Below are 27,978 nucleotides of genomic sequence, written 5' to 3'. Positions count from 1 at the left end.
GGATTATGTTGATCTTACTTCCGAGTGTGTTTTGAGCCAGAGGTGAAGAAGGAAGGGGCAACACAATAGAAATTATAGAAGGAAGATATTACCACTAAACAAAGAGAAAGGAAAGAGTGGGGAAAAGAAGTTTAACATGTGTCGAATGGGAAGAATCAAGAGCACAAGTCTAGAGATTATTTTTACTAAACAGGAGAGATTGTGAGGCAGGAAGCAGGGGACAAGGGAGAAGCCAGCTAGATTATTTTGGATTTTCTATGAAGGAAAATTGAGTGAACTCACTTCAGAAGCATTTAGAATATTTTTACTGCAGAATGTTAGAGTGTTGGTGCGCTGGAGAAGACTGGAATCATGAGGGTTAGTAGAATTGGACTAAACCTCAGTGTCTCATTAATTTTCTTTATTAATATGAGGCATCAAATATATATATGTATATATTTTGTTGATATTTGCAATTTGAATAAGAGATGCTTGAATGTAAGAACCTTGGCTTGGCTTTATTTTTAAGGAAGCAAATTGTGTTGGTAAAATTGCCATTTTATAAAAATTCATTAGAGAATAACATGATACACCAAACCAGACTAATTTAAGAAACCATAAAATTCTGAATTTATGACTTGAATACTTAAGTTATTGTTATTCATAGGTATTATGCTGATTTTTACATAGAAAATGTTATTAATATTTAACAAGTCTGTTGCAAATAAGTTAAAAACAAATATATCAATATTGAAAGCTTATTAAATTTGCTATTCTTGATGAGGTTTGTACATTTTCCTCCATGAGTGGATCAAGAAATACTGAGATGGCTAAGCTAGAAATTACAAAAATGTTGGCATACTATTATACCATATGGGTATGAAAATCAATGAATATTTATATTTAGTATTATGCCATAAGTATATATCCAAGCTGATTAATTCATAACATTTTCACTGCTGAGATGTTAATTCTACATTTAGCTGAACTCTCATTCAAACTGTGTACTTTCTCAATGACAGGGCATATTAAAGAACATGATGAATGTTTGTAATGTAATGATATAAATTATTACTATTACTATTATTATTATTTTTGAGATGGAGTCTCGCTCTGTCGCCCAGGCTGGAGTGCAGTGGCCGGATCTAGGCTCACTGCAAGCTCCGCCTCCCGGGTTTACGCCATTCTCCTGCCTCAGCCTCCCGAGGAGCTGGGACTACAGGCGCCCGCCACCTCGCGCAGCTAGGTTTGTATTTTTTGGTAGAGACGGGGTTTCACTGGGTTAGCCAGGGTGGTCTCGATCTCCTGACCTCGTGATCCTCCCACCTCGCCCTCCCAAAGTGCTGGGATTACAGGCTTGAGCCACCGCGCCCGGCGATATAAATTATTATAATGTATTGCATTAAAGACACCTGGTGTAGCATTCAACGTTCAGTCTTTGCATTTATTTTCTCAGTGTCATGATTTGCTCCTCTGATTCAAGATCACTTCTCTCCTCATCACTGAGCATATGCATATTGGTATTACACTTTTTGCAAAAATCATACATAAATGGTTGTACAATGTTCTTGTCATTCTATAGCAACTTTTTATTTTTTGTTCAGCGATTAGCTCATTTTTCATTTATTTTAAGATTTTAGGCTGTGCGCGTTGGCTGACGCCTGTAATCCCAGCACATTGGGAGGCTGAGGTGGGCGGATCACGAGGTCAGGAGATCGAGACCATCCTGGCTAACATGGTGAAACCCCGTCTCTAGTAAAAATACAAAAAATTAGCCGGGCGTGGTGGTGGGCGCCTGTAGTCCCAACCATTCGGGAGGCTGAGGCAGGAGAATGGCGTGAACCCAGGAGGCATGGCTTGCAGTGAGCCCAGACTGCAGCACTGCACTTCAGCCTGGGCCACAGGGCAAGACTCCATCTAAAAAAAAAGAAAAAAAATTCATAGTGTGCATTTTTACTTTGCACCACATTTAATTAGACTCTCTTCATGGTGACTAAAAAGCAACGTAAATATAATTACAGGTGTTAACAAGCCTTTGTTAAAGTGTATGTTCTACTTCATGCTATATTAGAAATTAAAAGTGAAGTACTCAAAATACAAGTATGCACATACATTTCAATAAGCCATTATAAATGTGGCTCACTAATCTTTAGAGCGATGCCATGTGACCTGTCCTGACTCTAAAAACTCCAGTGTACCCCTTTACAAAAATAAAAGTAACAAAAAAATAACTAAGGTAGTATTTCCCTACCTGGTTCCTCTGCATGGATTTTGAACTTCAGGGATTATCAGATCACGATTTAGAACCAGTTTTCAACCATACATGGGATTCTTAAGTGCCAAGTGATAAATGGTTCCTTGATGATGAGATAGCCCTTAATGTTTCATCTCTTTGTGTTTTGCTTTTTTATCTTGTGTTAGAAAGTTTAAAGCCAGCTATTGTCTTTATAAGGGAAAATATTTTGGTTACATATTCATTTCCTGTCTCATGACACTCTGCTTTCTTTGCACTTAGTGAGGATGTACATTTATCAAATTTTTACCTAAAACAAGCAGATGAATTAATGGTATCATTTCTTATATATGAATTTCTAAGATTTCTTCACTGCTTCAGAAGTAAATTTTAAAGATATTAATGAATCGAGAAGGACCTTCTCATTGTAATTAAAGCAGGTTTTTATTTAAAGTGTATTGAATACAATTTTAAGCACTTTTTTTCTAAAACACATACATGCAATATGGTCATGCATATTTAGCCTTCAAATGGGTAGACATAAATTTTGTGTGTTTTAGAGAGTTTATATCCCTGAAGTGTCTTAATTATTGATCAATTATCTCTCAATGAAAACCACATATGTAGTTGGTATTTCTAAATGTACTAAAGTGTGTCATACTGAAAAAATAAAAAAGTAGAGAAAAATGAGAGATTAAACATGTTTTATTCATATTATTTGATGAAATGAGATATATTTCTATATCAAAGAGATGTCTGCTTTTTCTTGAAGCTAAGTTTTCTATAAGAATTTTTTCATAACAGTAGTTTAACAACTCACATGGTAGAACAGATAGAATTAGTTTTAGAAACAAAACAATTGTAATATTCATTCCTTGAACACTAAAACTTATTTTCAATAACCATTATTCTAACATTGAAATACGCAGGTTAATGATATGTAAAAAGCCTCTGGAAATTTACTTCTAGTTTTTGATACTTTCATATTAGAATTCTTTTTTTTTTCTTTTATTGAGACAGTGTCTTGCTCTGTCATACAGGCTGGCGTACCGTGTCATGATCTTGGCTCAGTGCAACCTCTGCCTCCTGGGTTCAAGTGATTCTCGTACCTCAGACTCCCATGTAGCTGGGAATACAGGCATGTGCCACCATACCTGGCTGATTTTTGTATTTTTAGTGGAGACTGGGTTTCGCTATTTTGTCCAGGCTGGTTTAGAACTCCTGGCCTCAAGAGATCCGCCCTCCTCAGCCTTACAAACTGCTGGAGTTACAGGCATGAGCCACTGCACCTGGCCTGTATTGGTTTGTTAATGGGTGTGCTTGAACCTTTTTGTATAAGTGGATCAGGAAATTTTAAGAGAGCTAAGCTAGAGAACCCCATCAATGTAAAAATACTTGTATTTCACAGAGGTACAAAAATGAATATGTTTATTAACTTTTATTCTATAAGTAGATATGCTGACAAATTTAGAACATTCTCTGTAATGATAAGTAAATTGTACTTTTGAAATCTCATCACAGCTTTGCAATTCCTAAATTACAGGACAAATTGAAAAACATAATAGCTACATGTAGTATATTGACATAAGTGATTCTGATGTGTTTCCTTAACAATATAATATTGCATTCTACCATTATCTTGGGTATTTATTTTTGTTGGGGGGTGGTGGGGGCATGACTTGGTCATCTTATTGAATACAACTTCTTATACAGCAGCTTACTCTTACTTCTATTAGGATTTTTGTGCTTTAGTTATTGTCACTTTAAATATATTTTCACTGTTGAAGTCTTCACAGCATGTTTGGTGAAATCTATTTTTGAAATTTTCTTAGGTATATTTCTGTCAAGTAGGCATGTTAACAAATACAATCACCCAAAAGAACCCAAAACTTAGTGTAATCCCTTTTCAATTCAAGCATAAGGATTCATCTTCATATTGACACTGTATGAATGTTTGGTAGGCTTTGACAGGCTTGCATATAATCAATTATATACGTCCCTTTTCTTTTAGAGTCTCCTCATAAAGATGGTCTTCTGAAGGTAATACCTTTTATATTTTTATCTTGAGTATTAACTACATATTTTATGAAGTATACATTATATATTAATTATTTTGTTTCCAAACCCTTTAGCCTACTTGTGGAATGAAAGTTTCTATTCCAAATAAAGCCTTAGAAGTGAAGGATATACAAACATTCAAAGCAGGTAAATTTTGTAATTTTAATTTTACTTTGGAAAGAAGAATATTAAAATATTTGAAATGCTGAGAGCCTTTTTATTCCCAATGTTGTTTTCTTTTCAAAATTTGATGGGAAAATTTGATACAAATAATGCCAATGTTAGTATTTATGTTTGAAAAAATGCCATTTACAAGCATAAGATTTAGAGATTAAAAAAAAAAAATCCGCTTTACTTCATGTGGTTCTACTTTAATGTCCTGATAGTATAAAGTTTCCAACTTGCAATTTCTATATGTGCTTGGTTTCAAGGCAGGTGAAATTTGAGACTGTCAAATATTTGCAGTGGTTCAAATACTGACTGGAATTCTGGTAATTACCTAGAGGAAAATTTCACTTGCTGACATGACAGCTATGAGTGTTGTCACTCTGAGAATCTAAAGAAAATCAGTTTTTTTTTTTTTAATTAGCTGACTGAATGTGTGTGTGAGTGTGACTTATAATATTAAAAAGTAAATCAAGCAATCATTCCTTGATGACTCTTTGCTACACAGTGTTTTAGAAGAGTGACTCCAAAGCATTTGGCCTTGGTGTCTTTTTATGCTACTGTAATTAATTGCCTAGAGGTACAAAACAGCCTGAATTAGTTTTTTGTTGTCATTTCCATGCATGTTTAAAACATTTTACAACAGGCTGTGCACGGTGGCACATGCCTGTAATCCTAGCATTTTGGGAGACCAAGGCAGGCAAGTAACTTAAGGTCAGGAGTCCCAGACCAGCCTGGTCAACATAGTGAATCCCCATCTCTACTAACAATAACAAAAAATAGCCAGTTGTGGTGGTGGGTGCCTGTAATCTCAGCTACTCTGGAGGCTGAGGCAGGAGAATCGCTTGAACCTAGGAGGCAGAAGTTACAGTGAGCTGAGGTTGTGCCACTTTAGCCTGAGTGACAGAGTGAGATTCCATCTCAAAAAGCAAACAAAAAAACAAAAATTCTCAACATATGTGTGCGGTTATAGACTATAGGTAGAATTTGTTTTCTTGTCTTATTGTACTGTACATATTATATTGGAACTTCCTTTTTTGTTTACTTATCATATATTTTAGTTGTACTTAATACAATTAGCTCCACTTTGATTTAAGGCCTCATAGTTTGTCATTTTAACTCTGAAAGCATTTAATTAGGCTGTCTTTCATAGCCACTAAAAGTCAACATTAAATGACAGCTTGTATCAGAGAGCTTTTATTGAAGTGGGAGTATTTACTGCTTCAATTAATGTTAAAAATTAAAGTGAAAATATTTAACATACAGGAATACATTTTAAATATTTATCTTTTTGGAGACAGAGTTTCACTCTTTCGCTCCTGCTGGAGTGCAATGGCGTGATCTCAGCTCACTACCACCTCTGCCTCCCAGACTCAAGTATTTCTCCTGCATCAACATCCCAAGTACAAATACTCATTTGTACCAGTCACTAGAAAAGCAAATGTGATTAGTGTGATTAGCTTAGAATCATTTCTTGTTTTGTAGATGAGATGGGAGTAATGGGATAATAAATATATAAATTAACTTGTGTTTCTGTAGCAAGAAAGAATAAATAATGGTTATGTGTAGGAAGCCAGCAATGTTTTCTGCAGGGATTCATTGGAATTGTTTGAGCAGCAGCGTCCCAAGATTAGATTAAAGTATTAGGGCATACTGGTCATGGTACAAACCAGAGATTTGCAAACTTCTCCTGTAAAGGGCCAAACAGGAAATATGTTAGGTGATGTGGTCTCTATCACAGCTTTCCAACTCTGCCATTGTAGCATGAAAGCAGTCATAGATAGTGTGTGAGGAAATAGGCATGATTGTACTCCAATAAAACTTTGTCTAAAAACCATTTGGTGAGCTGAATTTGGAATTCCATAACCATGGGTTATGGAATACAACAGTTTGCATTAGGTCCCTTAATTGAGCCTGTGATACCGAGGCTCCACTAACTTTAAGCAGCTTTTTCAATACTTTTATATACTGTTTCTGCTGATAATTGTTGTCCCATGATGAAACCCTAGCCTGAACAATTCTCCCGGAACTTGGAAATCCCGAGTGGGCACCAATGACTTACTGACTCACTTACAGCGCAGTCCTTTTCACCTTCATTTTTGAGTGGTCCGTCGTGATCCTTTTGCAGCATTCATCTTGCGGGGCACCACCTGCGGGTTCCATCCTGTGGAACCTGACCTAGCAAGGGATGAGAGACGTACACTGAAATAGATATTTTGCCTGTCAGTGAGGCTCAGGGGCTTTGCTGCCTGAGTCTGCATTGTTGGCTCGATGAGGTGGCAGAGTTCGCATTATTTAGTACAGAGTAAATGACAAAGATCTCGAATAAACACCACTAGAGTGTAATTAACATTGCTGACCCCCAGTACAGAGCAATCATGCACCCTCGGATGATCAAAGTTTGGTCTTAGGACCACGTGAGTAAACAAGCTATTTGGATAAACTCTGCCACATTCCCTAGATGTTTGCTATATTGCTATCAACTCAAAGTAAAGAGGATTAGGCTACTTTCAGCCAAATCATTTACTGAAGCTATGCAACCCCACCGGCCTTCCAAGAAGGTTCGTGTCTATTTTCTATAACTATCTTTATAATTTTTCTAACCACTTTGTCTGATCCCCTACAGGTAGGGTTTCTTTTTCCCTGTGAAAGCCATCAGTTAAGGGGCCATGTCTAACTAGGAAATATAAATATAAAATAAATAAGTTTGTATTTCCAGTGGGAATGGAAAGATAAAGCAAATGCAGAAAAGAGGTACAGTTAATATGATTTAGTGATTATTGAGTTTAAAAAGCTAGGGGAGAGAAAAAATCTCAGGTCATTCATAAGTTTCCACGTGGGGAATGCTCACGGGGAAGGAGTCAGAAATTGTCAGGTCAACAGAAAAGTGCAAACAATCATGGGACAGACCAACAATTTTCTTCACATATTGAGTTCAATGAAACATTTATGTGGGATATTTTCAGTAGGTAATTGGATTATTATAGGTATTTCTAGCTGGAGATAGAACTCTGGTTGGAGATGCGGGCTTAGAATAATTTTATTATAATTTTTAGACAAAGCCATAGATCTCAATGAGTATATCCATGAGGCAGAAGATGTAGAATAAGAGGAAAGCCATTGACAAAACCCTGGAAATATCAACATTTCACAGAGTGAAAGGACTTCGTAAAGGAGACTGAACAGTGGCTAATGAAAAGTAGGAGAGGAGTGAGAGAAAATGATGTGGCAAATTTCTTTTAAATGTGAGAATTTCAAGCAGTGAGATTACTGAAAAGTCAATTGGAGTTAACTTACAAGTTCTGCAGTGATAATCTGTTCAAAAGAATTATTTTAGAGTTGTTAGGTACACTGTTGATGTGGTTAATATTTCTGGTGTCCAAGAAGAAATCTCCCAAGATCCTACCTAATGCTTTGCAACTGAAGCAGTCAACATACCCAGGGTCTGGAAAATTGTCTAGACTGGGGAGTATGCGTGCCAGCATTTTTCCAGAATTGTCAAAACCTAAGGGTCTTGTATAAGGAAAAGTGCTGTCTTTTTTATGTGCTTCTTGTGGAGAGTGGAGATCTGTATTCTCTTTCTCTCTCTCTCTCACACACACACACACACACACACACACACACACACACACACACACAGACATACACACGTACAGTAATCAGCCTTATCCATGGGGAGTATTTTCTAAGACACCCACTGGATGTCTGAAACTGTGGATAGTATGGAACCCTATACATCCATGTTTTTTTAAATATGTGCATATTTATGATAAAGTTTAATTCATAAATTAGGCACAGTGAGAGATTAACAATAAGTCATAATAAAACAATAACAACATATTGTATTCAAAGTTAGGTGAATGTGGTCTCTCAAAGTGTCTTGTATTGTACTCACCCTTCTTGTTCGTGTGATGATTGTGAAATGATATAATGCCTGTGTGATGAGATGAAGTCAGGTGAATGAGGTAGGAGTTGTCATGTGGTGTTAGGCTACTAATTATTTCTGGCTATCTGACTATACATCAGAAGGAGGATCATCTGCTTCACGTGACCCTGGATCATTGAGCCATGATAATGTTGATGGTTGGGATTTTGATGACAGACCATTTTGATGACTAATGGGCAGTTAGCTTATACAAAGGGATGATTCATGACCTGGGTGAGATGGAACAGCATGTCTTAATATTTCATCATACTCCTTAGAATGACACCTTATTTAGAACTTATGATTTATATATTTCTGGAATTCCCCATTTAATATTTTTGGACTATGGTTGACCATGAGTAACTGAAATTACAGAAATCAAAACCATGGATATTACATTTTGAAATATATGTTTGGTCTTCAACACTGTTTTGTGGCATACAACTCATAAAATGTTTAGAATCTCCAAAGTGATGTCTTTGTATGCTAATAATTGAGTGGTGACTGGCAATCCCTAGGTGGCTTCAGGATAGGAGCTGGTCACAAAAAAGAACAAGGCATGATTAGGGTGTTGGGACTTTCAGCTCCACCCCTCAACCTCCTAGAGGTGAGATGAGTTGAAGGTTATATCGATTACCAGTGGCCACAGATTTTTTCATTCATGCCTATGTAGTAAAGCTGTTTAAGAACCCAGAAGGACTGGGATCAGAGACCTTCCAGAAAGCTGAATGTATGGAAGTGTTTGGAGGCAGATGTGCCCTGGGAGGGCATGGAAGCTCCATGCTCCTTCCCCTATAACTTGCCGTATGCATCTCTTCATGTGTCTCCTTTATAATACCCTTTATAATAAACTGGTAAGTATGTTTCCTTTAGGATTTGGGGCACTCTAGCATGTTAATCCAACCCAAAGATGAAGTTGTGAGGACCCCAACATGAAACCAGACGGTTAGATGTTTCAGAGATCCAGATTTGCAACTGGTGTGGGAGGGCAGTCTTGTGAGACTGAGCCCTCAGACTATGGGATCTGAGACTCTTTCTAGATAGACAGTGTTGGAATTAAATAGGGGACAACCAGCTGGTTTCTGGTACAGAATTGGTTGCTTATTTATTGGTGGAGAAAATCCTCCAACATTTGGTCACAGATGTCTTCTGTTTTAATGATGGTGGTGTGAGAACAGAGGGAAATCACGTTGTGTGTCTTTCTACACATAGAGCAGATAAAGAGAGACTACTGTATACTCTGTTCTATCTGCTCCAAGTTCATTTATCAAGAAATTATACTTTCTAAGGTTGATACTGTCTGCTTATACTAATTCTGCTAATAATACAGTTTTCTGTCAGTCTTAAAGGGTTCTGTTTGGATTATGACTCTTTGTACACTGTAGTTCACTTGCAGATATCAAATTGTGATAAATTCTGTTTTTCCTTGCATTTGAGATCTATAAAAGAGGGGAAATAAACATTCTTAATGCATTAATTTCATAATAGTATACTTAATAATAATTTCACTATAGTCTCGATGTATGGTCCCAAATAAATGCTTTATAATAAATCATCTGAGTCTTTGTAACAAAGCATTGGAGTATTATGCTTTTTAAACCAAGACCTGAATTATGCATGAAAGTGTGCATGATTCTTTTAAACTAAGTTGAAGACTAGTGATGTCTCCCAGGCTGCTTTCAGACTCCTGAGCTCCTCAGATGATCCTCCTGCCTCACCTTCAAAGTAGCTGGGATTATAGACATGTGCCATCATGCCCTCTTATGTTTTTAATATTCTGTATCTTTTATTTATCTTTGTTGATTTCATGTATTTACTTTTTTCTTTAATAGTGGATGTGAGTTCTGTAGAGTCTACATTCAGGTAAGACTTTGTTGTTTTTTAAAATGTATATGTTAACTCAGAAAATACAGAGAAAAGAGACCACTATCTGTCGAATATTCTACTCTAGGCTAGACAACGTATTATGTGCTTAATATTTATCATCTCACGTAGTCATCACACAGCTTTGGAAAACATCTGTGCTACTGTCACCTACTTTTTATTAATGAGGCAAATGTGGTTCAGAGAGGTTGATTAATTAGCCTATGATTTCATAGCTAGAAAGTAGCTGACCCTTAAGTTTGCCATCAGCCTACCTTGCTCCCAAATCCCTTCTCTTCCCTCTCGGAATAGATTGATGGAGACCTATGTATCACTAGGATCAAGGTATAGGTCCAGATGGGATCAATTCACAAAGTCACATTTTGTTATACGTTAACTCATTTTAGAGATTTCCCTTAGAACACTGGTTAATCCAAGACTTTGTTTTAACATGTTTAACAGTTAGAGTGGTAACCAGTACCTTGATTTATCATCAAAGTTTTTAGAGCAGATCTGACTTAGCTGTGGTGACAAGACATAGGTTTTTGTTTCATAAGCGAGACCAGGTAAATCCTATAGATGAATTATTTTACTCTTATTGGAGAAAATCTACATAGAAATATGTTAATCATATTTAGAGGCTATTTCTTATAGATTTCTCAGTTTACTGACTTCCCAGCTTAGTTTTTCTTCAAAGCAGTACCCTGCCTAGTTGCATGCACTCTTCTTTTTTTTGCTAGAGTCTTTTTTTCTTCTTCCATGACTTTTCTATGATCTTTTCCTGATTACTTTCTTCTCTGCTTTCCTTGGTGTTCTTTTCTTCTATTATTTTATTGCTTTGTACCAGCCCCATTTTTCTATAGGTAAAATTAAAAGTACATGAAATTTTAGGATTTTAAGGACTCTTGGAGACTAATCAAAATACTTTCATATTTCAACCTGTATTTAATATCCTGGAAAAATGGTTGTTCAGATGGAGAGTCTGAAACTCAAAGTGACCTATTTAAATATAGGAGGTAACAAGTAATATTTAAACTCATTTCAAAGCCCATTACTCTTGTTTTTATATCACCATGTAAGTGAGTGTTTGAATAATAGAAAGGAAGAGGAAATGGGTCTAATTAAACAAATTGAAAAGGATAAGAATGGAATTAGCTGGAGAACCCAGTGGAAGTAGGTAACAAGGGAATTAGCAGGGAAAGGCCAAGTCTGAAGAGAAATAATCCCAGGATTGGTAGGAGTAAGGGTTTTACCAAAGAGATCAGAGTGTTGGATCTTATGACAAGTTTGATGAAGATAAATTAGAACAAACACAGTAGACATTGGGAGTTATCTAGAAAGGCATATTAAATATGGTACAAAAGAAGTCCTGAATAGGTCACTGCTTTTTTGCTTGTTTAATTGGAAGAATGGACAAGCTTCAAGGTTTCTATGGAAAGATTTAAAAAAAAATGAGCCACTGGGAAAAGTCTCTAAAATCAGATAGAAATGTGCTATTCTGTTCTTTCACCCCAAATCTTACTAGAGAGGCTTAGAGCCCCTTGAGTGCTAGAAGATTGAAGGTTGCTGAATTACATAGACCTGTGGCCCAAGGCAGGTGTCCCCTTCCCTTTGCCTCTTTTTCCAAGCCTCTGATGTTGTAACCATGTACATGTAAAGCAGGGGTAAGATTGGCTATCAAATAAGTCATGGAGCTTCAGCTGGGTTTTTGATAACGTGCTTATGCTGGAGGTGAATGACTGACTGAGTCTCCATTTAGTTGTTTTCCAGGAATAGGTAAATTCAGAACTTCTTGGTTGGTCATTGAGTTTATCTTTTCATGTATACACAGAAAGAAAGATCTGGAAGTGGGTGCCACTATATATAGTGAAAGTGTCTTTCACTTCCATATCTTTCTTCTGCAGGGCTTCATGGCGGTCTCCAACCTTTAAATATTCAGCTCATCAAAGCACAGATAGTAATCTTTAAATAGAATATTTAAAGGTTGGAGACTGCCATGAAGCTCTGCAGAAGAAAGATGTGGAAGTGAGACACTTTCACTATATATAGTGGCTCCCACTTCCAGATCTTTCTCTCTGTGTATATACGGTACTTAGAGAAATCCGATTATCAGGACTCAGTTTTTCTAGCAGTCTCTCTCCTTGGGAATAAGTACAAAGATTTTTAAGGTTTTGCTAGTTGATGTAGCCCTGAACAGGGAAGGACAAGTATAAAATAAGCAGTTAGATTTTATTATTTTTAAAGTTTCAATTTTTGTTGAGAAAAATATTCCCAATAAGAAATATACATTCGTGATTTGACATTTGTAGGTTCAGCTTTTCAACATTTCAAATATTTCAGGGCACCCTCTGTAGTGTTTTAGGGTGAAGGAAAGCAACAGGGTCTTCTTAAGTGGTTTTTATGCTGAGAAACAAAGAATGTCATTTTCCTGTGACACAGATTAGTCTTTAAATCAGAGGTAGAGAGTGGATAAAGGACAAGGGAACTGTATCTTTCTTCCTCATTTTAGGTTATCAAGTTTGTTCCAATTTAGATATCAAAAGTTATGTCAGTCATTAAATACATTTTCAGTTCATCACTGAGGACAGTTTGTGAGGACGAGTTATTCTCAGGGTATGCCAATTATATTGGCTGTCACTATTTTTTATGAAGCTAAGAGTGAGTGTTCTTTGGATGTTATAGGTTCGGGAGATAGAGTCAAAATATGTAACTAAGATATTTTTTAAAAACAGAGGGCATATTTTAATTATACCAAGAAACATGATTTAATATACCGAGGACTGATCTTTCCCCAGATTTTGTTTTTTTCTTCTCATTTTTTTGGAGTGAGCACCAAGATATGAACTAGCAGATTTCCTTTTTAAATATATGAATTTGCTCCTTTATGTTGTATCTTTTTTCTCTAAAGTCCTTTTGGCAAACCGACTACTGAAAATTCACAGCCTACAAAACTTGAGGAAGACTTTAGTCTTGCTACCAAGGTAAAATGGTCTTTTGTGAAGTTGATTTTCTCAGTTGGAATCTAGTTCTGTATAGTATTTACTTTTCATGTTTTGCAGTGCTGTAAGTATCATTATTTCATGTTGGCAATATAAAGTTGGTCAGATAAAAATTTTTATAGAAATATGAGTAGTTGATTTAAACAGTTTTTTTTTTTTTTTTACGTTAGTAAATAACAAATGTTTGGTAAATACTTTGAGGGTGTGAGGGCCATAAAAAGAAAGGGCTGGAGAATATATAGTGACAGGAGCACTATATTAGAAAAAACTTTTCCACAGTAGAGAACATATAAAATCTGGTAAATTTTTATTTGGATAAGTGTACTTACTGTGAGTGTTAAAATTATCCTATTGTAACTTAAAAAAAAAAACTCATGCTTAAATTTATCTTTAATGGATCAAGTTACTTATTATAGTAATCAAGGAATTTCTCTGATACTGTTCAGTTCCAAAACTGTGCCATATAACATATAGGATTTTTGCACCTACTATTTTGATATCACGTAGTTTTTAGGAGAGAGCTTTGTCTCAGTTTCTCTTCTTGGTTCTTTAAATACACCAAAATAATATTAGAAGTTGTGAAAATTTATTTGGGCATGGTGGTGCATGCCTGTAGTTCCAGCTACCAAGGAGGCTGATGCAGGAGGATTTCTTGAGCCCAAGAGTTTGAAACCCGTGTGGGCAACATAGCGAGACCTTAACTCAAATTTAAAAAATAATAGTAGAGGCCGGGCGCGGTAGCTTATGCCTGTAATCCCAGCACTTAGGGAGGCCAAGGCGGGTGGATCACGAGGTCAGGAGATCGAGGCCATCCTGGCTAACACTGTGAAACCCCGTCTCTACTAAAAAATACAAAACAAAATTAGCTGGGCATGGTGGCGGTCGCCTGTAGTCCCAGCTACTCGGGAGGCTGAAGCAGGAGAATGCCATGAACCCGGGAGGTGGAGCTTGCAGTGAGCCAAGATTGCGCCACTGCACTCCAGCCTGGGCGACAGAGCGAGACTCCATCTCAATAAATAAATAAATAAATAAATAAATAAATAAATAAATATTAGTAGAAATTTAGAAATGTAAATTCTCTTTCTCAGAATCTGTATTACTAAGGGATGCCAGTGTGTTTTCTAAGTTATTTAATTAAAAGTATACTTTAAACTCTTCATCTAAATGAAGAACGCAGGTTTTACCCTAAGTAAACAACCAGTTCTGGAAGCAGAGACTCTTAATAAGCATATGGTAAGATTTTAATTTCAGAATTTTTAAATTGCAGTTTTTAAACATATTATTCAAAGATCTTTGATCACATTTGAAAATTTTAAATTTCAGAAGATTTTATATTTAGTTATTTAAATAATCTTTTTGAAGTTCTTTAGTTATTTAAATAATCTTTTTGAAGTTCTTCCATCACTATGAGATACCGCAAGTTAGAAAACATACTTGCGTGCATCCTTGTGTACTCAGAATACAGTCTTGCCTATAAAAAGCATTTTAAGAGGTTTGCAATGTGAATAATAAGCAGACAATTGATTATTTTATGTAATAGAATGTTACGAGTGAGATAATATGCATAATGTATCTTATAATTAAATCTAATGAATTTCTAAATGTGGCTTAAATTTATATTTTCTTTTAATATTTAGAATGCATAAATTCACATGCATTATCTTAAGGAAATATGTCTTAAATAAGACAGTAAATCAGAGATATGTAGTAACAGGAAAGAAGGTTACACTGTATTTTCTAGTATCCTCCATATAGAATTTAGATTAAAAATATTGTAATATATTTTAGTCTCAACTCATGTTGTTTTTTTGTTTTTGAGACGGAGTCTCACTCTGTCACTCAGGCTGGAGTGCAGTGGCATGATCTTGGTTGACTGTAGCCTCTGCCTTCTTGGTTCAACCAATTCTCCTGCCTCAACCTCCTACATAAGCTGGGACTACAGGTGTGTGCCACCACGCCCAGCTAATTTAGTATTTTTAGTAGAGGCAAGGTTTCACCATGTTGGCCAGGATGGTCTCGATCCCTTGACCTCATGATCTGCCCTCCTCGGCCTCCTAAAGTGCTGGGATTACAGGCGTGAGCCACAAAGCCCAGCCAAAACTCATGTTCTATTAAACATATGTTTTCAAGGAATACATTACTCTGAAATTCTTATTACCAATAATTTCTTCAGGTGAAAAGTTTATGAAATATTCCTTTTTAAATTTTTTCTCTCTCTGTAGTAAGACTGTTCTGGCTTTTAGGTATTGATTGAAGACCATGTTTAACTAATTGAGTGTCTTATTATATAATAATAAAATTAAAATCTTGATTACCCAGATATTAACAAAATAACTAATTATAGTGTAAATACTGATCAGCATTATGGGAATATATTATTAACAAAAGTCTGTATTTTATGTATTTTGTCACATGTCTTAGGGTAGTTGTTTCTCCTTTTCTTTCACGACTGAAGCTCATACTTGATTGACTGATCATGTCTCTTGTTTGTTTCTCCCTCCTCCGTCACCTTTTTAAAAATGATTTACCCCAGACTTTTTTCTCACAGAACACGTTTTTTCAGTATCTGCTTTTGAGGGCATCTCTGTCTCAATTGTTATTTATTTACAAGTTTCTATTTAGTTGCTACATATGATTTTCATTAATCAATCATTGCCCCCCCATGACTTATTCTGTTTTTCTCTGTTTCTTGGAAGAAGCAGAATTTATACAGTTATTTATACTTAGCTTTTTGCCACACAGAATAGAAACAACCTATACCATTTTAAGGCAAACCCAGTTAAACAAGGTACTATTAAAAACTAAAGTCTCACATTTTTCCACGCAAGAGGTAACTAATACAACTGTAAATTGTGAAGAGATATTTCAAAATATAACATGTAATTTTTAAATTTTATTTTTTTCTGTAATACTATAAACTATGTAAGGGTAAATTTTTGTCCTAGGTTATTTTGGTTAAAAAATTATCTAATGGATGCCACCATATTTATATAATAATAAATTAGATGAAGGGGATGATAGGAAATAAGTCATTGAAGAAGGGTAAGATAATCATAGAGACTACATGAGAGAGTCAAGATGAGACAGATTTTTATAAATACACAGCAAAAATATTGGTTTCAATGAGAGCAGGAACTCTAATAAAAGATATGATATAAATTATTTAAAATAAAAATTAAGAAAACATAGCCAGCTAATAAATTATAGCTCAGGTGTTTTTGAGTGACTTATAGCTGATTTTAATAAAAAACTGGAAGAAAACATAAGGACAAGTACAGGTAAGAGCAATTTGTTGTACTCTTTAAAATACCTAGTAGAGAATAATTTGAATGATTCTAACATAAAGGAAAGATACATACTTAAGGCGATTAATATCTCAATTATTCTGATTTGATTATGTGAATGTATTAAGTGATAATATGTACCCCTAAAACGTGTACATTTATAGTGTGCCAACAAAAAATTTATAAACAAGGCATGAAAATTTAATTCTCACTTCTTTTAGTAACTTTATGTTTTATATTTAATGTAGCGATACTTATATTAATATAGAATGCAAAGTAAAATCTGTTTTAGGCCTTGTCAGCTTTATTATGAATTACTAATTTTGATTCTTTGGTTTCTGATTTCAGATTTCTAACTTAATATTTGACATATCCTTAAGTTATTTAACTAATTTATCTCACTCTTTGATATAACCTTGGCAGCTGTTTAGAATATTTTTGAAAATAGAGTATAAATAAATAAGCATTTTATTTAAACTTGTTATTAAAATTAAATTTTCTGATCATATGAACAAGATTTTTCTTCTGTGTCTCTTAAAAGAGAAAAATCTCTTTTAAGCTTCAGTACACTGAAATAAATAAATGGAGAAATTAGTAATCTCTAGAAATATTCTGAGATTTTTGCTCATAATATCTGTATGTGATGGTACTATATACACACATCAAATGAATGTAATCAACATTGGTGAATTTTTTAAAGTACCTATTATTATAGAATATGCAAGGGAATAGGTATATTATAGAATATGCAAGGGAAGATTGATAACAGGGTAAACAAACTTATCATTGGAAGAATACTTTTTCCTTTTATTTTATTTTATTTTTTTATTTTTTATTATTATTATAGTTTAAGTTCTAGGGCACATGTGCATAACGTGCAGGTTTGTTACATATGTATACATGTGCCATGTTGGTGTGCTGCACCCATCAACTCATCAGCACACATCAACTCGTCATTTACATCAGGTATAACTCCCAATGCAATCCCTCCCCCTCCCCCCTCCCCGTGATAGGCCCTGGTGTGTGATGTTGCCCTTCCCGAGTCCAACTGATCTCATTGTTCAGTTCCCACCTATGAGTGAGAACATGCGGTGTTTGGTTTTCTGTTCTTGCGATAGTTTGCTGAGAATGATGGTTTTCAGCTGCACCCATGTCCCTACAAAGGACACAAACTCATCCTGTTTTATGGCTGCATAGTATTCCATGGTGTGTATGTGCCACATTTTCTTAATCCAGCCTGTCACTGATAGACATTTGGGTTGATTCCAAGTCTTTGCTGTTGTGAATAGTGCCGCAATAAACATACGTGTGCATGTGTCTTTATAGCAGCATGATTTATAATCCTTTGGGTATATACCCAGTAATGGGATGGCTGGGTCATATGGTACTTCTAGCTCTAGATCCTTGAGGAATCGCCATACTGTTTTCCATAATGGTTGAACTAGTTTACAATCCCAAAAATAGTGTAAAAGTGTTCCTATTTCTCCACATCCTCTCCAGCACCTGCTGTTTCCTGACTTTTTAATGATTGCCATTCTAACTGGTGTGAGATGGTATCTCATTGTGGTTTTGATTTGCATTTCTCTGATGGCCAGTGATGATGAGCAGTTTTTCATGTGTCTGTTGGCTGTATGAGTGTCTTCTTTTGAGAAACGTCTGTTCATATCCTTTGCCCACTTTTTGATGGGGTTGTTTGTTTTTTTCTTGTAAATTTGTTTGAGTTCTTTGTAGGTTCTGGATATTAGTCCTTTGTCAGGTGAGTAGATTGCAAAAATTTTCTCCCCTTCTGTAGGATGCCTGTTCACTCTGATGGTAGTTTCTTTTGCTGTGCAGAAGCTCTTTAGTTTAATGAGATCCTATTTGTCAATTTTGGCTTTTGCTGCCATTGCTTTTGGTGTTTTAGACATGAAGTCCTTGCCCATGCCTATGTCCTGAATGGTATTACCTAGGTTTTCTTCTAGGGTTTTTATGGTATTAGGTCTAACATTTAAGTCGCTAACCATCTTTAATTAATTTTCGTATAAGGAGTAAGGAAAGGATCCAGTTTCAGCTTTCTACTTATGGCTAGCCAATTTTCCCAGCACCATTTATTAAATAGGGAATCCTTTCCCCATTTCTTGTTTCTCTCAGGCTTGTCAAAGATCAGATGGCTGTAGATGTGTGGTATTATTTCTGAGGACTCTGTTCTGTTCCATCGGTCTATATCTCTGTTTTGGTACCAGTACCATGCTGTTTTGGTTACTGTAGCCTTGTAGTATAGTTTGAAGTCAGGTAGCGTGATGCCTCCAGCTTTGTTCTTTGACTTCGGATTGTCTTGGCAATACGGGCTCTTTTTTGGTTCCATATGAAGTTTAAAGTGGTTTTTTCCAATTCTGTGAAGAAACTCATTGGTAACTTGATGGGGATGGCATTGAATCTATAAAAAACCTTGGGCAGTATGGCCATTTTCACGATATTGATTCTTTCTATCTATGAGCACGATATGTTCTTCCATTTGTTTGTGTCCTCTTTTATTTCACTGAGCAGTGTTTTGTAGTTCTCCTTGAAGAGGTCCTTTACATCCCTTGTAAGTGGGATTCCTAGGTATTTTATTCTCTTTGAAGCAATTGTGAATGGAAGTTCATTCATGATTTGGCTGTCTGTTACTGGTATATAGAATGCTTGTGATTTTTGCACATTAATTTTGTATCCTGAGACTTTGCTGAAGTTGCTTATCAGTTTAAGGAGATTTGGGGCTGAGACAATGGGGTTTTCTAAATATACAATCATGTCATCTTCAAACAGGGACAATTTGACTTCTTCTTTTCCTAACTGAATACCCTTGATTTCTTTCTCTTGCCTGATTGCCCTAGCCAGAACTTCCAACACTATGTTGAATAGAAGTGGTGAGAGAAGGCATCCCTGTCTTGTGCCAGTTTTCAAAGGGAATTTTTCCAGTTTTTGCCCATTCAGTATGATATTGGCTGTGGGTTTGTCATAAATAGCTCTTATTATTTTGAGATACGTTCCATCAATTCCGAACTTATTGAGCGTTTTTAGCATGCAGGGCTGTTGAATTTTGTCAAAGGCCTTTTCTGCATCAATTGAGACAATCATGTGGTTTTTGTCTTTGGTTCTGTTTATATGCTGGATTACGTTTATTGATTTGCGTATGTTGAACCAGCCTTGCATCGCAGGGATGAAGCCCACTTGATCATGGTGGATAAGCTTTTTGATGTGCAGCTGCATCCGGTTTGCCAGTATTTTATTGAGGATTTTTGCATCGATGTTCATCACGGATATTGGTCTAAAATTCTCTTTTTTTGTTGTGTCTCTGCCAGGCTTTGGTATCAGGATGATGTTGGCCTCATAAAATGAGTTAGGGTGGATTCCTTCTTTTTCTATTGATTGGAATAGTTTCAGAAGGAATGGTACCAGCTCCTCCTTGTACCTCTGATAGAATTCAGCTGTGAATCCATCTGGTTCTGGACTTTGGTTGGTAGACTATTAATTATTGCCTCAATTTTAGAGCCTGCTATTGGTCTATTCAGGGATTCAGCTTCTTCCTGATTTAGTCTTGGGAGAGTGTAAGTGTCCAGGAAATTATCCATTTCTTCTAGATTTTCCAGTTTATTTGCTTAGAGGTGTTTATAGTATTCTCTGATGGTAGTTTGTATTTCTGTGGGGTCAGTGGTGATATCTCCTTTATCATATTTTATTGCATCTATTTGATTCTGCTCTCTTTTCTTCTTTATTAGTCTTGCTAGTGGTCTATCAATTTTGTTGATCTTTTCAAAAAACCAACTCCTGGATTCATTGTTTTTTGGAGGGTTTTTTGTGTCTCTATCTCCTTCAGTTCTGCTCTAATCTTAGTTATTTCTTGCCTCCTGCTAGCTTTTGAATGTGTTTGCTCTTGCCTCTCTAGTTCTTTTAATTGCAATGTTAGAGTGTCAATTTTAGATCTTTCCAGCTTTCTCTTGTGGGCATTTAGTGCTATAAATTTCCCTCTACACACTGCTTTAAATGTGTCCCAGAGATTCTGGTATGTTGTATCTTTTTTCTCATTGGTTTCAAATAACATCTATATTTCTGCCTTCATTTCGTTATGTACCCAGTAGTCTTCAGGAGCAGGTTATTCAGTTTCCATGTAGTTGAGTGGTTTTGATTGAGTTTCTTAGTCCTGAGTTGTGGTTTGATTGAACTGTGGTCTGAGAGACAGTTTGTTATAATTTCTGTTCTTGTACATTTGCTGAGGAGTGCTTTACTTCCAATTATGTGGTCTATTTTGGAATAAGTGTGATATGGTGCTGAGAAGAATGTATATTCTGTTGATTTGGGGTGGAGAGTTCTGTAGATGTGTATTAGGTCTGTTTCCTGCAGAGATGAGTTCAATTCCTGGATATCCTTGTTAACTTTCTGTCTCATTGATCTGTCTAATGTTGACAGTGGGGTGTTGAAGTCTCCCATTATTATTGTATGGGAGTCTAAGTCTCTTGGTAAGTCTCTAAGGACTTGCTTTATGAATCTGGGTGCTCCTGTATTGGGTGATATATATTTAGGAGAGTTAGCTCTTCCTGTTGAATTGATCCCTTTACCATTATGTAATGGCCTTCTTTGTCTCTTTTGATCTTTGATGGTTTAAAGTCTGTTTTATCAGAGACTAGTATTGCAACCCCTGCTCTTTTTTTGTCCTCCATTTGCTTGGTAGATGTTCCTCCATCCCTTTATTTTGAGCCTATGTATGTCTCTGCATGTGAGATGGGTCTCCTGAATACAGCCAACTGATGGGTCTTGCCTCTTTATCCAGTTTGCCAGTCTGTGTCTTTTAATTGGAATATTTAGTCCATTTACATTTAAGGTTAATATTGTTATGTGTGAACTTGATCCTGTCATTATGATATTAACTGGTTATTTTGCTCGTTAGTTGATGCAGTTTCTTCCTAGCCTCGATGGTCTTTACATTTTGGCATGTTTTTGCAATGGCTGGTACCGGTTGTTCCTTTCCATGTTTAGTGCTTCCTTCAGCTGGATCTCTCCTTAAGATTTTTTCCTTCATTTCAACTTTGGTGAATCTGGCAATTATGTGTCTTGGAGTTGCTCTTCTCAAGGAGTATCTTTGTGGCGTTCTCTGTATTTCCTCAATTTGAATGTTCGCCTGCCCTACTAGGTTGGGGAAGTTCTCCTGGATGATATTCTGAAGAGTGTTTTCCAACTTGGTTCCATTTTCCCCCTCACTTTCAGGCACCCCAATCAGACGTAGATTTGGTCTTTTTACATAATCCCATACTTCTTGAAGGCTTTGTTCATTTCTTTTTCTTCTTTTTTCTTTAGATTTCTCTTCTCGCTTCATTTCATTCATTTGATCCTCAATTGCTGATACTCTTTCTTCCAGTTGATTGAGTCGGTTACTGAAGCTTGTGCATTTGTCACGTATTTCTCGTGTCATGGTTTTCATCTCTGTCAGTTCGTTTATGGCCTTCTCTGCATTAATTATTCTAGTTATCAATTCTTCCACTCTTTTTTCAAGATTTTTAGTTTCTTTGCGCTGGGTACGTAATTCCTCCTTTAGCTCTGAGAAGTTTGATGGACTGGAGCCTTCTTCCCTCATCTCATCAAAGTCATTCTCCATCCAGCTTTGATCCATTGCTGGCGATGAGCTGCGTTCCTTTGCAGGGGGAGATGTGCTCTTATTTTTTGAATTTCCAGCTTTTCTGCCCTGCTTTTTCCCCATCTTTGTGGTTTCATCTGCCTCTGGTCTTTGATGATGGTGACGTACTGATGGGGTTTTGGTGTGGGTGTCCTTCCTGTTTCTTAGTTTTCCTTCTAACAGTCAGGACTCTCAGCTGTAGGTCTGTTGGAGATTGCTTGAGGTCCACTCCAGACCCTGTTTGCCTGGGTATCAGCAGCAGAGGCTGCAGAAGATAGAATATTGCTGAACAGTGAGTGTACCTGTCTGATTCTTGCTTTGGAAGCTTCCTCTCTGGGGTGTACTCCACCCTGTGAGGTCTGCCCCTAGTGGGCATGTCTCCCAGTTAGACTACTCAGGGGTCAGGGACCCACTTGAGCAGGCAGTCTGTCCATTCTCAGATCTCAACCTCCACGTTGGGAGATCCACTGCTTTCTTCAAAGCTGTCAGACAGAGTCGTTTGGGTTTGCAGAGGTTTCTGCTGCTTTTGTTGTTGTTGTTTAGCTGTGTCCTGTCCCCAGAGGTGGAGTCTACAGAGACAGGCAGGCTTCTTTGAGCTGCTGTGAGTTCCACTCAGTTTGAGCTTCCCAGCGGCTTTGTTTGCCTACTTAAGCCTCAGCAATGGCGGACGCCCCTCCCCCAGCCTGGCTGCTGCCTTGCAGTTAGATTGCAGACTGCTGTGCTAGCAATGAGGGAGGCTCCGTGGGCGTGGAACCTCTCGACTAGGAGTGGGATATAATCTCCTGGTGTGCCCGTTTTCTAAGACCCTTGGTAAAGCGCAGTATTGGGGTGGGAGTTACCCGATTTTCCAGGTGTTGTGTGTCTCAGTTCCCCTGGCTAGGAAAATGGATTCCCTTCCCCCTTGCGCTTTCCAGGTGAGGCGATACCTTGCCCTGCTTCAGCTCTCGCTGGTTGGGCTGCAGCAGCTGACTAGCACCGATTGTCTGGCAGTCCCTAGTAAGATGAACCCAGTACCTCAGTTGAAAATGCAGAAATCACCTGTCTTCTGTGTCACTGGCACTGGGAGCTAGAGACTGGAGCTCTTCCAATTCAGCCATCTTGCTCTGCCCCCCCCCACTTTTTACTTTTAAATATATCTCTTACATTGGAGATATTTTATATTATTTCCAGGAAGCCTTATTAACTTTAGTCTTCATAATTATTAAACCTTGCACATATATTTGTTTGTTTCTAAAACTCAGGAATCCTGTTGACTTGAAGTTTTTAGTTTCTTTCTTCACCTGTGAATACTGAATCCTGCTTGACAATCATAGATATATATATAAACTATTAAATCTTCAACTCGAATAATTATTGCTTAATTTTCTTTATGTGAGATCTTTTCTCCAATTTTAAACTGTCATCCTATATGGTGTAAATAGGCAATTCGAGTTAGTATTATATTGTTTACAGGAACATAAGAAAAGCATGTGAATTTTAAAGCGGGGTTTCACATTTCTATCTCACTTTATAGTAGTACTTAAAAATGCCTCATAATTCTATAGGTAAGCATTTCTCTTCCACAATTAAAAATTTCAAGGTTTTTCTAAAAGGGATTTTACAGAATCTTATTGTTGTAGATTTAAATGTTTTCATTCAATTCAAAGATGCCTATTGCAATAATATTTCAGAAATATTTACCTATATCAATAAAATTATATTCTTGGAACAAATTTGGAAATATGTAACTTAGAAACTTAATCCCACGTTTTTCTCTCTCCTTTAATTTCATTTCCAAAATTTCAACAGTCTGCATAGATTTGTGTTGCTTAATTCTACCCATTTAGTCTATCTTATAAATATTTATTTTCTTATCACTATGTAATTTTCCTCATGTAGGTCATCTACTCATACTCCAAATGTATTTATCCAGATCTCTCTTCCAAGCCCCTTAGATGCCTCAAATCTTAGAGGTCTCAAACTGAAAGCATCTTTTTTTTTTTATTCTTTTCCCGCCTCTTTTCTGACTCTTTGTAATCTACTCAGTCATCTGGTTTCCCCATCCTAGTAAATAACATCTAGGAAGTAGCCATGAACTGCTCAAACACTTCAACCTGCATTTCAACTGTCCCCCACATCCTGCACTTCAACCCTCCTCCAGGTCACCAAGCCAGTCACACACCAAAATTTGTATTATCTACCTTCTTATAATTTTCCGTATCTTATTACCATAATTAACCATCTACCTATAATTTTGAAGTACTCCTTTCTAGTTTTGCCCCATCTCCCCATGTTCATCTATCTTTACATCACTGGAAGGGTCACCTTTCTAAAATATATTTGTAATGATGTAACTCATCTGCATATTGAGTGAATACCCATTACCTGAAGGGTTAAGTTCACATTCTAGCGTGACACATATCTTACATGGTTTGGTCCCATTTTTTGTCTCTTCAACTCATTTGCTCTGACTGTGTTCCAGTTTTACCACATCACTTTGGCATCCCTCAGTTGCCACGTTGTTTCATGCCTTATTATTTTGCACATGCTGTTGTACCTAGAGTCTTTGTATCCTGACTCTGCACTTTGCCTGTCCTTCCAAATACGGCCCCATTATGGCGGCATTTTCTCTGCTTTTCAGGTAAAACTCATTGTTCTCTCCTTTGTACTTTTATGCATTTTATTGACTTAAATTGTAGAACTGGTGAATTATACTTTTCTGTTCTTTTTTTGTTTTCACATATCTCTACCATTTCTTGAATATAGGCCAGAACCTGTCTTCCATGTATATTTTCTGCTTCTCCCAGGATTGTGCCTATGATTTGATAGATATAGTGTATGTTTTTTCTTGTTGTTCTCTTTTGTCTTACTGATAAATTGTGTGAGTGAATAAACACATTTTTTTCCTGAAGTTTTTTGTTGTTGTTGTTGCTTTTGTTTATTGTTTGTAATAGGAGGAAGCAACAAAGACAGTAACTGGACAACAAGAAAATGATATTGGCATTATTGAACAAGCTCCAGAAGATCAAACAAGTAATGACAATTTTATTTTTATACCAAAATAATAGAAGTGGTACATTAGTGAATATCTCTGAAAATCTTTCTATGCTTAAGTGCTATTATTTACAAAAGAATTTTATAGACCAAAATACAATGGCTATTTAAAAAAATATTTTCTGATATCTTTCTTCATGCTATCAATTCTTTTTACTGAACCTGCTTCAATTCTGAAATTCTATTTTTGCTGTTAGTTTTGTTTTTGAAATACTCATAAATGGCAATAGATTTGTATATGGTATTACAATTTACAGTAATAAATGTTCTCATATATGTGTCTGTGAATAACATTTTGTAGATAAGATACCCACATCAGAATCAAGACAAAAAGAATATACAGAATCTTCAGATTCTGAGGTATGTGAATTGTTGTTGTTGTTGCTTTTTTAAAACTTAAGTAATGAGTAATCTTAAAACATAAAAAGATGATTTGACTTTATACTCTTACCTCTGCATGTGTCCGTAAGGTGGGTGATCATGAGGTCAGGAGATTGAGACCATCCTGGCTAACATGGTGAAACTGTCTCTACTAAAAACATAAAAAAATTAGCCGGGTTTGGTGGTGCGTGCCTGTAGTCTCAGCTACTCAGGAGGCTGAGGCAGGAGAATGGTGTGAACTCAGGAGGTGGAGCTTGAAGTGAGCCAAGATTGCACCACTGCACTCCAGCCTGGGTGACAGAGTGAGAATCCATCTCAAAGAAAAGCAAAAAAAATAAAAAAAGAGAGAAAGCATTTATTTTCTGACATTTATCAGAACATACTTTATAATCATGTGCCAAGTAGATAATAGCTGCATAGTGCAATTCTGCTAATTTGCAGGATTAATTTTGAAGCCAATGTAGAATAGTGCAAAAGAAAATAAGACTTAGAAGGCACTAGGAATCTATTTGAGTTCTGAAGTTGAGTTTGTCTAAAAACTAAATAATTTCTCTGTGTTCATTTATGGGCAAATACATAATTCTGTGTATATCTAGATGTACAAAGGCTCTAATTGGATTCAGAGAGAAAGAGTTTAAAGTGTAGTCTTAGTCTTGCTCAACTTGGAACTTAAAACGATAATGCCTGGGACTTGAAAGACTCCATCTCAAAAACAAAACAAAACAAAACAAAAAAAACCAAAAACAACAACAAAAAAACACTTATAAGTCATTATAAAATTTTCTTAAAAACAAAACAGAGAATGTTTGGTTAGAGAAAATTGAAGAACTTTATAATTAGCACGGGTATGGGAGTGGCAGTGGAATTCTATGGTCAGAGTAGATCTGTCTGAGACTGCCATTTAATCTCCATCTCAAAGATGAAGAGTATGCCATATGAAAGTTTAGGAGCAAAACATTCGGAACAGAGAGAACAGTGGAACATATTTGTTCATCATTTTGTTCTTTTTTTTTTTTTTTTTTTTTTTTTTTTTTTTTTTTTTTTTTTTTTTTGAGACGGAGTCTCGCTCTGCCGCCCAGGCTGGAGTGCAGTGGCCGGATCTCAGCTCACTGCAAGCTCCGCCTCCCGGGTTCACGCCATTCTCCTGCCTCAGCCTCCCGAGTAGCTGGGACTACAGGCGCCGGCCACCTCGCCCGGCTAAGTTTTTGTATTTTTAGTAGAGACGGGGTTTCACTGTGTTAGCCAGGATGGTCTCGATCTCCTGACCTCGTGATCCGCCCGTCTCGGCCTCCCAAAGTGCTGGGATTACAGGCTTGAGCCACCGCGCCCGGCTCTATCATTTTGTTCTTAACAACCTAGAATGTCTAGGAAGTAGAAAGTGGGGTAACCACCACCATCATCATCATCCTCATTATTCTAAGGTGAAGAAAAATCTGCAAATACGTGTCTGGCACATGTTAGAGGTTTCATGAATACATGCTTTTATTTTTCTCTTTTTATGAAGGCTTGCTCTACTTTTTTGAAGTTATGTCTTAAGAATGAATTGTACACTTTAATGATTGTTTGCTTTCATTTAAAAATAACAAAAATATGTTTTCCTTATGAATCTTTTATTCACGCAGTTCTTTATCAGCAAAAAACTTGTAAAATTTATTCTTATTATCTTAAGTCTTTGTTTTCCTAAGTGAAACAGCTTTTACAGAATTCTATTCCTACTCTGCATGACATACTCTGAAAATTCTCTTCATGCCATGCATAATTTTTAACAAAAAAATCTGTAATTATGCATATGTCAAATGTGTAATTGTGTTGTATTTTGTTTGAAATGCCCTGTTATTTTTTGCAAGGACTACAGTGTAAGGCAGATACTTTGAATTTAATTCCTTTTGAAATATGCACACGATTGAATTTTTTTGGGAATATGATTTATTTTCTTTGCTCAGTAACCCAGTCAGTAGTCACATGAAGATAAAAGATAAGCATGATATACAGAGCGTATATGAGGTTTTCTCTTGAATGTTTTGTTTTTCAATATGTGAACAGCCTTAAATCTAATTACCTTTAGAGTAAAAAATTTTGTTTTAAAAAAGATTTTAAATGAAAAATATGATGCTTGTTATTATTATTTTTAAATTGAAATTATTTATTGAGGCAGGCTATGGTGTCTCACACCTGTAATCCCAGTATTTTGGTAGGGCAAGGTGGGTGGATCACTTAAAGTCAGGTGTTTGAGACCAGCCTAGCCAACATGGTGAAATCCTGTCTCTATTAAAAATACAAAAATTTAGCCAGGTGTGGTGGCTAATGCCTGTCATCCCAGCTATTCATGACGGTGAGGCAGAAGAATCACTTGGTCTTGGGAGCCGGAAGTTGCAGTGAGCCTAGATCATACCACTGGGCAACCCTGTGAGGCTTTGTCTCAGAAAAAACAA

The 27,978-nt window shown here is 36.4% G+C and overlaps 1 protein-coding gene across 1 annotated transcript in view; it reads left to right on the top strand.

Moving 5' to 3' along the window:
• Nucleotides 1–27,978, top strand: part of LOC139355391 (ankyrin repeat domain-containing protein 30B-like) — a 136,366-nt gene that overhangs the window by 69,445 nt on the left and 38,943 nt on the right. Inside the window, exons 28-33 of the mRNA XM_071068725.1 lie at nt 4,224–4,252; nt 4,345–4,417; nt 10,193–10,223; nt 13,132–13,204; nt 25,066–25,144; nt 25,467–25,525. Of these exons, the coding sequence (XP_070924826.1) occupies nt 4,224–4,252; nt 4,345–4,417; nt 10,193–10,223; nt 13,132–13,204; nt 25,066–25,144; nt 25,467–25,525 (344 nt within the window). The remainder of the gene's footprint in view (nt 1–4,223; nt 4,253–4,344; nt 4,418–10,192; nt 10,224–13,131; nt 13,205–25,065; nt 25,145–25,466; nt 25,526–27,978) is intronic.

The sequence above is a fragment of the Macaca nemestrina genome, chromosome 9 (genome assembly GCF_043159975.1).
Source record: "Macaca nemestrina isolate mMacNem1 chromosome 9, mMacNem.hap1, whole genome shotgun sequence".
Classification (NCBI taxonomy): domain Eukaryota; kingdom Metazoa; phylum Chordata; class Mammalia; order Primates; family Cercopithecidae; genus Macaca; species Macaca nemestrina.
This window is presented reverse-complemented; position numbering and strand designations above follow the sequence as displayed.